The 12490-nt window shown below is 34.4% G+C and overlaps 1 protein-coding gene across 2 annotated transcripts in view; it reads left to right on the forward strand.

The window, feature by feature from the left end:
- The window catches only part of TBC1D23 (TBC1 domain family member 23), a 51214-nt gene extending 40148 nt beyond the window's left edge, over positions 1 to 11066 (forward strand). Inside the window, exons 15-19 of one of the 2 annotated variants that reach the window (XM_081137734.1) lie at positions 1143 to 1187; positions 4168 to 4256; positions 6682 to 6817; positions 8423 to 8617; positions 9440 to 11066. In XM_081137734.1, coding sequence (XP_080993860.1) covers positions 1143 to 1187; positions 4168 to 4256; positions 6682 to 6817; positions 8423 to 8617; positions 9440 to 9521 — 547 coding nt within the window. In that variant the 3' untranslated portion in view covers positions 9522 to 11066. The remainder of the gene's footprint in view (positions 1 to 1142; positions 1188 to 4167; positions 4257 to 6681; positions 6818 to 8422; positions 8618 to 9439) is intronic. The other variant, XM_081137735.1, reaches the window with a different exon arrangement.
- Positions 11067 to 12490: the final 1424 nt, after the last annotated feature.

Raw genomic sequence — 12490 nt, forward strand, 5'->3', positions numbered from 1 at the left:
TTTTCCCCCCCAGTGCTCAGAATAAGGTGCAAGTAATTCTGCCCTTTCATGCCATTTATTAAAAAAATACCCAAATGTCATTTTATGTTTTACACTTCATACGGTAGCTGCTTCCCACATGCCAGATGGATGGGAGTCATCTAAATGGAGTAATCTCACAGCAAGAACCCTCTTCCTCTGCTTCAGGAATTTAAAACCTAGAAATTTGGTCATGCTAAATAATTAGCAGAAATCCATTTTCTTAAGTTTAGGAGTTCAGATCTTCTTAGAATTTTGTTCACAGAATATAAGTGACCCTTATTTCCCCATGATTTACAAATGAAGGACATACCCAGCAAATAATAAGCAAGTTTATCTGTTATAGTGTTTCTTACTGGAACTGTGAGTGCACAATGTATTTTTTGTCCACACATTAGTCTAATTGATCTTTCTTGTTCCTAGAATTCAAAGCTAACCTAATAATTCAGTGGAGAATTTGTTTCTAAGCAAGCTTGATCTTGGAAATGTGTTACAGTATTTAATTTCACTCTCATGTTTTACTTGCAGTATCCTGGGAAAGTTGTAATATTTGACTTTAAGAACTGAATGTCAGGAATTTACAATTTGTCACTTTAAGTATATAGTACATACACATACAAAAATACATTTTTTCCCATTTAAATGTATTTTTGTAAATAGTAAAGAAGAGAATAAGTTGTTTCCACTAATCCAAAAAATTGTATCCTATCTAAAATCATCAACTGATAATAATATTAAAGTGTTTTATCACGAAAGATTTTTTTTTGCTCGTTAAAGTATATGTCTGTTCTCAAAAGCCTCTAACATTTTTACTTTTAATTAGTACATTCTGAATTACAGTAATAATACTACATTTTGTAGCATGAACATTAACATTTTTATTTTAAAATGCATTAATTTTATTTTTAAATGAACTAGTGATAACTCTAAATAGCAAAGACTTGTCTTTGTTAAAGAATCACTTGAAATGGGCTTTTTTTCCCCCCTTCACTTTTCTTTGTATGATTGAAACATTTTCTTTATAATATACACTCTGGGTTAGAAAAACTGATTATATTTTTGTTTCAAAGCTGTTGTGGTTTTTGTAATCATTTTGTTCTGTCCTCTACCTCAATTTGCTATAGAATGTCTTTCAATCTTCCTTGGCCAGACAGAACGTGTACAGAGCGGTAAGCCGATGAGTAGAGCAGCTTTGCTGGACCATCCCCTTCCTTTAGCATGCTTCATACTGTCTATAAGCCTCACACTGTCTTGGCTAAAATTCATGTAGCTGTTTCAAATGCTAAACTTGCCTCATTCTGCTTTTAGGAGTACATGTGATGCTGATTTCTTTTTGTTTTTAGCTTTGGTCATTAAAAAGTTTTTTTTCTTGCATGCTTCTTTGTATCTCCCATTCCTCAGATGAAAGTCAAGTACATTCATACCCAAGAAATTCATAAACCTGCAACTTTTATTCTGAGACAGAGGAAGGTGAAACAAAGAAAATAAGTGGCTCAGAGTTGGCAGGGTATTTAGCTTTGGATATCATTTACTTCTATGTCCTACCCTAACAGTAGAGAAAATTATAGTACCTAGAAAAAGGCACAATTCATGGTTCAAGAATTTTGTTAATTCATGTACATTATTATGTCATTTTACAATATTTTGGATTTTGCTTAATAAGATATATGTATTTAGGTTGGTGACTTAATATATAAATTAGTTCCAAAGAACTACAGTTCTAGAGTTCTACCTTTGGTTTTCATTGAAAGAAATTAAGTCATGATGAACATGTCAATGTATAATCCATCTCTTCTCTGCCCCAATGAGAAGGGGTGTTTGTCATTAGATTTCATAAGTTTGACAGGATCTTCAATTAGGATGAGCGAAAGAACTTTAATTACTTAATACTTCTATATGACCTTACAGTTTTTATACTCATAGACTTTTTCTGCAATTTAAATTAGAATATCAGTTATCGCAATACCTATGAACATTTTGAAAGAAAATCTTGTCATACTTTGAATGTAAGTTAAGCTTTGGAACAATGTACTCTTGACCTTTTAGAAACAATAGTTTACTCTCAACTTACTGGTGAGAGTTTTTATTTGCTGTGACTGTTCGTTCACAGTGCCAGTTACAGGGCTTCTGTTTTAATTTTATCTAAGGCTATTAAATTGTATCTTTTAAAATTATAATGGTTGTGAACCATGTTTCTATTTCTCTTATACAACCATTGAATTGGTCTAATTTTATTTAGTGAAATGTTAGAATGAAACATTAGCTTTTCCTGAGCTTAGCAAATTAAGTAAAAACCTGGTCAAACTATTTTGTAGATGTTTCTGTTATTACTTTTGCTAAGAAAGAATAGATATACTGCTTTAAAAATATATAAGGTCCATCTATTGGATTTTATTAATTTTTAGCCAGTCTTTCAAGAACCATCTCAGTAATCTTTAGCAATCTTGTTTATAAAAGCTCCATTGTATTATAAATCTAGATTGATAGTGAACAGCTTTTTTTTTTTTTTTTCTTTTCACACTTCGCCTCTGGTTCAAGCATTCACTATAAACATCATCTTTATTACTTTCTATGTTATAGTAGGTAGTTTAATTATGCTTTACTATTAGGATAGAAGCAATAATTTAAGTCTCATGAGTTTATAATCTAGATGGCACTAAAATATTTTTAGATAAAGTTACTATCTTTGTCTTTGCCTGAAAAAGCTGAATCTGAGTTTCATAGGTTTTTGAATATTTTTCTAACGAGAATAGTTTGATAATTCACAGGATATTTTACATTAGATATTTTAATATGGAATCAAAATGATTTTGTGGTTTTAACTTAATCAAAATTTAAACTATGTATTGATTAACCTAGCTTATAATTCCCCAAAAGTGTCTGGTTATACACTCAATGCTCATTGATTTTCTGTTGAGGAATATTGTTTTAGAAGGAGTAAAGATTTAAGCATCTTTCAACAAAATTAGTTTGTCATAAGATTTTTATTAATGAAATGTATTGGGAAATTATTTCAAATACATATTTGCTCTCCAGCATCTGGAAGAATTGAATTCTGAGACTAAGTAAAGACATATAACTTGATCTTTTTTTACACTTTGGACTCTCTTGATACATGCCAAAGAAAAAAAAGCCCCAAGTCTTTTTCATACTTTATCCTACAAATAATACAATACCTATTCCCCCGAAACACGTAGTATTTTGTTGAAATACTTGAATTTTACTTGGTTCACTTGAGATTACCTGCAAAGTAATGAGGCTAAATTTTTATATTAAAAAGAGAGGTCATACTTGCAGAGCTAACCAACTTTGAGTTTACATATTGTTAGGCTTCTTTCACTTGAAGAAGAAAAGCAGATTCATTTTCATGGCTTACTTACATTTATGTATAAGAAGTAGAATCTTAGTTTATATTAAAACAAAAGTAACAATAATAAAAAATGGGAAGAAACAGAATCCAGAGAGGTTTAGTAACTTCTCTTAGGCCACACAGGTTTAAGCATTGACTTCAGAGAGAGGAAGGGAGAGGGAGAGAGAGAAACATCAATGGTGAGAGTCACTGATCAGCTGCCTCCTGCACCCCCCACTGGGGACTGAGCCTGTAACTCAGGCATGTGCCTCACCGGGGATCGGGCTGGATCATAGGTTGATGCTCAGCTGCTGAGCCTCGCTGGTCTAGGCATTGTTTTTAATCCTCACCTGAGGACATGCTTAAGAGAGAAGAAGGGGGGGAGAGAGAGAAACATTGATTTGTTGCCTTCCCTATGTGCCCCAACTGGGGATTGAACCTGCATCCCAGGTTCAATCCTGAGCAGGAATTGAGCCCGCATCCTTTCCGTGCACAGGTCACCCCTCAACCCACTGAGACACTCTGGCCAGGCAAGCCTTGGTTTTAATATGAATATTAAATTTTTTTCAAATTTAATTTTTACAGATTTGAAAGCATTCAGCCACCAGGTCCTTTTGCCACTTTTGCTAACATATTTCCTTATCTTGTTTCAATTTCCTTAACACAGCTATCCTAAAACTGGGTTGTACGTGGGCGGACAAAGAACATTTATATTTGTTTGAATATTCAAATAATATTTGGTGAAAATCTTCGATAACTTCTTAAGTGATTATTTGCCCCCTAAAATTCTTTGAACTTAGGCATGTGAGCAGCAGTGACAGAGTGGGCAAGCCTTACCGCGGTGTGAAGCCTGTGTTCAGCATTGGGGATGAAGAAGAGTACGACACAGGTGCAGTAACACGCTTACTAAAGACTTCTCCTCGGGCGCCAGGAGTGACTAGAGAGATTATTCTGCGACTAGAAAACAACTACTCTAAAAAAGAAGACACTGAGATTCTGTAGGAGAGACTGAAGACTTTTTTCTATTAAGAGTTTGGTTTTAAACATCTTAAGTTCTGCCTATTAGAAATCCAAGTTGAGTAGCCAGTTGTTATAAGAGTCTTTCACTGGGGAGACAAGTCTGAGCTGGTGATAATCTGGGAATCATCAGTGTGCAAATAGTACTGAAATCTGTGGGGTTGGATTTAAACCCCCTTGATCCACCCACCTAGGAGACTGAGAGTTGTGGGACCAAAGTTTAGGGAATTCCAAAACAGACATCTGAAGAGCCTTTTGAAACTAGAGGCAATATCTTAAAGGGCCACAAGATGGAGATATTGTGTCAGGGAAATTTGTCATCCTCTGTGTGGTTAGTTGTCTTTATATTTTTAAAAATAGCTTATTACTTTGGTTCATAATATCTCTGCCAGATTATCCTAGTTAGGTAATCATAATTTATATTAAAATGTGTATTGAGTTAGAAAAAATAAAACAGTATGTAAATGTATAAAATATGAAAAACTCCCAAATCTCACCTTGCTTTTTCCACTCAGTAATACATGTTGCATATTTTCCATCTTAGCCCATATACCTCCTCAGTTATGTTTCATTTATATAAACATACCATAATTTATTTAATCAATATTCTCCCATTGACACTGGTAGTTTTTCAGTTTTTTCCTGTTTCAAATGGCAATGGATATTTTTATACATGTATGAAAATGAACTTTTGCAAGTATATCCAGAGGGTGAATTCTTAGCAGTAAGATTACTAGGTTACCGGTTACTAGATCACAGTTGACATTTTAATCTTATATTACAAAATCACATTCCAGAAAACTTACATTTAGGTAAATTAAAATTTTCTTTTTTGCCTTTTTTATTATTATTTTTTTAATTTAACTTTATTGTTGAAAGTTTTACACATATCCCCTTTTTCTTCTCCATTGATCCCCTCCACCCTACATCCCCTCCCCCCCCCCAGGCCTTGCCCACTCTACTGTCTGTGTCCATGGATTATGCATTTATGCATGTAAGTTCTTTGATTAAATTCTCCCCACCCACTCCCCATACCCCCTCCCCACCTTCCCTCTGAGATCCCTCAGTCTGTTCCATGCTTCTATGTCTCTGGATCTATTTTGTTCATCAGTTTATTTTGTTCATCATATTCCACATATGAGTGAGATCGTGTATAAATGTGATTTTCTATCTGCTGTTTCTAATTTGTTTCTTTTGCTCCTTTCCCCCACCTTCTCTGTTGCCATCTTCCCGTTATGTATCTGTCCCTGAATATCTTGACACTTTCCATGACAAAGGGGAGAGGCAAATGGATGAACAAATTATGGTATATTTACATATGTCATACACACACGTATTTACACTATGGAAAATTGCACAGTAATGAAAATGAGAAAATGAGAGCTGTGTGTATCAGCATAAATAAATTTTATAATGTTGGGAGTAGGGTAGCCATTAGAGAATACAGTTGAACAGCCTACTATTTATATAAATTTTACTTAAAATACAAAACACTATATTTTTTAGGGATATTCATATATAGTTAAAGACTAACTATATACAAATATAGTTAAAGTATGGAATTGATAACACCAAATTCAGATAGTCAGTGTTTCTTAGTCAGATGGAAAGGGAAGGGGAATGTGATTGGGGAGAGATATGTGAGGGCTTCACTTTTTAATTTAAGCTAGAAGTGTTTAGATATGTGAGATTTCCTTTTTTCATTATGTGTCTTTATATTTTGAAGTATTTCTTTAAAAGCAAAGGGACTAATATGTATAATTAATCCTAGGGACTGTAATTTCCCTTTCATAAATGAGAAGAACAAAATAATTAGAATGTTGTCTATTTCTCTCATGAAAGCACATAGATTTTTACTTATCTATCCCAGGGTGGATTTTTTTTGTGGTGTTATTTCCTTAAAATCAGGAACCAGCAGGAGAAAGAACTCTGCTAATTTTGCCCCCTAGATAGGTGCTTATTATTGTTGGACAATTCAGCTATCTCTCTACAGACTAGTCAGAATTCAAAGTTATATCTAAATCAAAAAAGTTTAAATTTCTCAGATAGTTTAATCTTTTAAAAGTGTATTCTCAGTATTTTCACCTCACTCTTTCTTACCATATAAAGTGACTTTTCATAACAATATTCCTGTATTAGTAACAGTAGCATAAGGAGGAAATAAAGTAGCAGGATTAGAATTGATTAGGGGTTTTTTCAACCATGTGTTCAAAGTACTACTGAAATTGTTTTTCAGGCTGTTAAGAAATGTATCAAAGTTGGTAATGCTCACTTTTAACACTTTAAATTCTTTATAGATGAAATTGACAGTTCTTCCATGTCAGATGATGACAGAAAAGAGGTTGTAAACATTCAGACTTGGATAAACAAGCCAGACATCAAGCATCATTTCCCTTGTAAAGAAGTGAAAGAAAGTGGACACATGTTTCCCAGGTACTTTTAAATTGTCTTCAGAAGTAAAATTGAATTTAGGGAAGTTAATAATATAAAACTGAATTACAGAAGAAATTTTATTTATCCAAATACAATAAGATATAATTTCCCGCCATTAATATGTATTTTATGTCTTGATTTTTAGAAATATTTTCATGTAATTTTTTATTTTGAAAAATTTAAACAAGAAATGTTGAAGAAACAGTACATTGAACACCTTTTTAAAAAAAAAAAATTTATAAGAAATGGGCAAAGCCAGCTTTCTTTTCAGAAAAAGAAACGGTTCATTGAACACCTTTATAAGCCTCTCTTAGATTGACCAGCTTTTTTTTTTTAATCCTCACCTGAGGATATTTTTTCCATTGCTTTTTAGAGAGAGAGTGGAAGGGAAGAGGGTGAGAGAAACATCGATGTGAGAGAGACACATCGATTGGTTGCCTCCTGCGTGCACCCCGACCTGGGCTGGGGATCGAGCCTGCAACCGAGGTACGTGCCCGTGGCTGGAATCAAACCCAGACCCTTCAGTCCACAGGCTGATGCTCTAACCACTGAGCAAAACCGGCCAGGGCAGATTCACCAAGTTTTAACTTCTTTTCACACTATCCCATCTCTGTTTATGTATGTATATACATACACATGTACACATGAACTTCCCTTTTGTCAAACCATTCAGAAGCAGGTTACAGATATGACACTACCCCTAAACACTTCAGTATAAATCTCCCAAGATAATCTCACAGCTCCAATAGCATTATCACCTTTAAAAACCTTAAAAATCAACATGATTCAGCATATAGACCATATACTTAAATTTTTCAGAGTGCCCCCAAAGTATCTTTTATAGTCTTTGTTTGTACTTCCTGATCCAGGATCCAGTCAGGGTTCACACACTGTATTTGCCTATTATATCTATTTAATCTCACCCAGATACATAGTACTATAGCCCGCACCACTGCTTTCCCCCCTTTCTTCATGATGAGTAAATCCTTTGCGTGAAGGCCTATTGTTTGGCCAAATGTCCCACATTCTGGGCTTATCTGATATTTTTTCTTATTGTATTACCTTAAAATGTATGAGTATTGTTACTGTAATAAAAGTGAGCTGAGACACAAGGTGGGGGGCAGGGCAGTGTTAATTCTGTGCCAATTTTGTCTTCAGGATCCAGTTACAGAATATTATAAAATATGTAAGGCAGCCCAACTATTGCTTAGTGGTCTTTGATATTAGGCATATGCTATGGTATGTTGAATGAGAATACTTTATGAATATATACATTACTGTTAAAGTATGAGAGGTAGCATATTTTATATACCATATAGAATAGATTCTAAAAATCTGTTACTTTAAATCTATTATTTTAATTGTATTGTACTTTTTATAAAATGTTATCAGGATTATCTGTTAATAAAACATAAGGGTAAGAAATTAAAAGCTTTTATTAGGTAGCTTATTTGTTTATAGTGAACCTTTGTAGTTTTAACTCAAAAGTAATTTCATCTGGAGTTGAACATTTTTTATAATTGGGACTGTTGAAGTAAGAGCTATTTTAAATGACATTTTAAAAACATTCTTTTTGTTTTTTAATGCCTTTTTTGCCCTCTCAAGTCACCTGTTGGTTACTGCAACACATATGTACTGTTTAAGGGAAATTCTTTCACGGAAAGGATTGGCTTATATACAGTCTCGACAAGCACTAAATTCTGTGGTTAAAATTACATCCAAAAAGAAACATCCTGACCTAATTACCTTCAAGTATGGAAACAGCAGTGCTTCAGGAATAGAAATCTTGGCAATTGAAAGGTAAGATTTTCTGAGGATGATATTGTCTGAATTATTGAATTAGTTCATTATTAAACATGGTTGGTTTCTCTGTTTGGGGGAAGAGGGTACTTGAACCACTTTTATTCATACTCTTTGCTGTCTTTTTCTTCCAAATCCTTAGTCATCTGTGGTTTAGCCATTAGCACATAATTTTAGTAGGTGCTGTAGCATATTAAATAAACTTTTTGACAGAAGGGCCTTTAAGAATAATCTATACCTGTGCTGCACTAAATGCTGGTTTGCAATCAAATAAGAAGGGTGCCTCAGAATGTAAGGCAATGTTTTTACTTTCATCAAATTCTTGTTTTAAGAAGGTGTCAGTGAACCTAAGCAGTGTGCTGAATGGTGTAATTCATTTACAATCTGGTATAAGCTCTTTCTTGTCTCATTATGGACCAGTGACAAACAGTTCATGGAATGGCACCAGGGCCATAAAGCACACTGATCCTGAAACTAAGCCATATTTAATTTTATAAATAAAAATGTGAAGCCAAGAGGGATTGAATGACTTCCAGATCTTCACACCTACTTGTGATAAAACCAAATGTAGCCCTTTTAACTCCTGATCTGCAGCTCATTCCACCTTGCTGTACGCTACACAGAAAATCACCTTGCTTTGCATTTAGATTTTTTCTTTCCAAATATGCTTTTGAGTATATGTTAATATAAGTTATGGGGAGTACAGAGGAGGGCATTTCTGCTGACTTTGTAGGTCAGGGAAAGCTTCCCATTGGAAGTGACACCTAGGCTGAGTTCTAAAGGGAAAGCTCTGTATTAATATGTATATATTTTTCCCCATAGGTATTTGATTCCAAATGCGGGAGATGCTACCAAAGCCATAAAACAACAGATCATGAAAGTGTTGGATGCTTTGGAAAGTTAATATATAAAAGAAAATTATTTCAAAAGAAATTAAGGCAACCAAGAGAAACATGGACATTTTCCTAACTGAATACTAACTGGAGACCTTTCATTTGCTTATGGGAATGCTTGAATAGCAGGTCTTAAAAGTTTAAATTATTATAATCAATCTCTGGACAGTTCATTTTTTTTAATTTTCTTTTTGGTTTTCTAAAATGGTTAATTATAAAAGTCAGTTACTAAATGACTTTGAAGTAACTGACCCTGTGCCCTTATGAACTAAGGGAGCAGAATGCAGTTCTGTTTTGAAGAGCTGTTTTAAGGGAACATACATCACTTTCAGATTAAAAAACAACCATATACATATATATTTGCAATGTCTTCACTGAAAACTAGAGATAGAATTAGTTGAAGAGACCCTTTTAATTGCCACGTTTGGTTTTACCCACTGAGCAGTATCAGAAACTAAAAAATATTACATAGCTTAATAATTAGGTTGCTGTTTCTGTTCTTAAAAAGAGCGAAATCTTTTTAATTAGAGAATTCAGCCAACTCAGAAATTCAGTCCAGCCAGTGAAATGTTGAAACATCAATTTTCAAACATCGTCTTTGCACCATTAACCAATAATTTGAACACGAAGTGCTTCAGATACTAAACTCATCATGATGGTTTCTATGGAGCAGTTAAAAGCAATATAAGTATGTTAAGATTACAGTTAACATTTTGAGGACAGAATCGTATCTGTACAAATGCCATTGGTCTTTATTACAAATGGAATATTTGATTTAGGATATTTAAGACAGGTGTTGAGCACACACACTGATTTATCCTCAGTGAGATTATGGTCTGTGACCACAAATATCCACTTAAATAAAAGCCAAATAATCAGAGAACTGTATAAACTATAGTTGCTTTTATCACTTTCTGACATTTTTCTTTGGTTTTTGTCTTGTGTTACTAAAATTCCAGTGGTTTGAAACTCTTTATTTTCTTAATATGACAAAACTGTAAAGTGATCTGCTTTATTTTACAGCTTCCTCAACTTTATTGAGGTCCGTATTAGACACATTAGGTAAGAGACATCCAGAAACACATTTGAGGACATGGAATAACTTGTGAAATCTGTCTGGGAACTAGCAAGTCCTTTCAGTCTCCGCATCTTAAAGTGAGATGGATTATCTCTAAGGGGTGATAGGAGAGATATTTAGACATATCCTGTTTGCAGAAGTTATTTTAATTTACTTAATGGAAATCAAGTGAATAAAAGGCAGCATAGGTCACCGTATTTTATTCTAATATTTAAAAGTTTACTTGAGTGGTTGAAGACATGTGCATGAAATTGCTCCTGGTGCAATAATTGATATTTATAACTCTCCCCACAACTGTTATTTTGCATTTTTTTCCTTTTCTTGGCACTCCCTTTAGAAATGTCCTGAAGTCTCATTTTTTTGCCCATTTCAGCTATGGGACTTTTTACACAATATTAATGTAAAGATGTTTGTGTTAATGTTTATAAATTACAGTTGTAAATAAACCAGTACAGTTTGCTCAAAACTTTGTTCTTAATGACATCGTCTCTCTCTTTTTCTCCCTTTCCCCCATTTGTAAATCTCTATAGGTACCAAAAAATTAGAAAATCGAGGGCTATCCTTTCAGTGGAATTTAAATGTTCAGATTTCAGGTTTGAAAGTATTAGATGCCTATTTCTGTTCATTTAGAGGGGGACAGGGGAAGAGATAATGTAATACTAATGACATTAAATGCCACATGTAATAAATGGAACTTCTTAACTTCTCTGCACTTCAGTTTGTTATCACCACAGTTAGTCATGACTATTAGGTGAAAAAACTTTTCCTTGATTTTATGAGGCACTTATGTATCTCAGTCTTCCTTCCCCAGCTCACTAGCCACAGAACTAGAATTCGCTCTGGTATATTCAGCTCTCAGGGACTCAGGATTGCAGAGGCCTCAAATTTATGAGGCTGGTGTTGTTCTCTGTATTTTCAAGTTGAGAAAACCAAGGCTCAAAGAAATTGAGTGAAAAGGAATAGTATCCACTCTTCTTCACCCACTTTCTGGGAATTACTATTGCTTGTTAAGGTAGAAAATGAATTCTGTCTATAGATTTGATGCCATTTGTCCACAATTAATAAAACATATTCTAGTAGGGATGATAAATTTGTACAGATATACTCAACCGTTTTTACCACTGGTATGTTTCACACAGGACCTTTAACTCCTTAGTGTGACATTTTAACATACTAAACTAATCAGCCATAGATTGGCAGTTGTTTTTGGTTTGGGTTTTTTGTGTGTTTTTTTAAATCCTCACCTGAGGTTATTTTCTTTTTCTATTGATTTTTACAGAAAGTGGAAGGGGAGGGAGGGAAGGGGGGGAGAGAAACATTAATGTGAGAGAGACACATCGATTGGTTGCCTACCGCACACACCCTGACGGAACCAGGATAGAACCTGCAACCCAGGTACATGCCCTTGACTAGGAATGGACCCCAAGACCCTTTGGTGTGTGGGCCCAATGCTCCATTGAGGCACATGGCCAGGATGCAGTTTTTGTGTGTGTTTTGTTATTTTGACTTGGGGGAAACAACTCCATAGGTTGAATGTGTAATGAAAGTAATATCTCACTTTCACCATTAGCATCTTTTTGGGGGAGGGAGGTGCTTGTGGGAGGCAACCAGTGGATGTGTGTCTCTCACATCGATGTTTCTTTCTCTCCCCTCCCCCCCCCCTCTGAAAAGCAATGGAAAAAATGTCCTCGGGTGAGGATAGAAATAATAATATAAAAATAAAGAAATTGAAAACCTAACTAAATGGAGAACATGCTGTGTTCATGGGTTGGAAAATAGCATGTCAGTTCTTCCCAGTCAAATCGTAGGTATAATTTAATTCCAGTCAAAATCCCAGCAAGATTATTTTGTTAATATAGACAAGCTGATTCTAAAACTTACATAGACAGGCAAAGGAACTCA

This window comes from Miniopterus schreibersii (genome assembly GCF_964146895.1).
Source record: "Miniopterus schreibersii genome assembly, chromosome: 5".
Taxonomy (NCBI): Eukaryota; Metazoa; Chordata; class Mammalia; order Chiroptera; family Miniopteridae; genus Miniopterus; species Miniopterus schreibersii.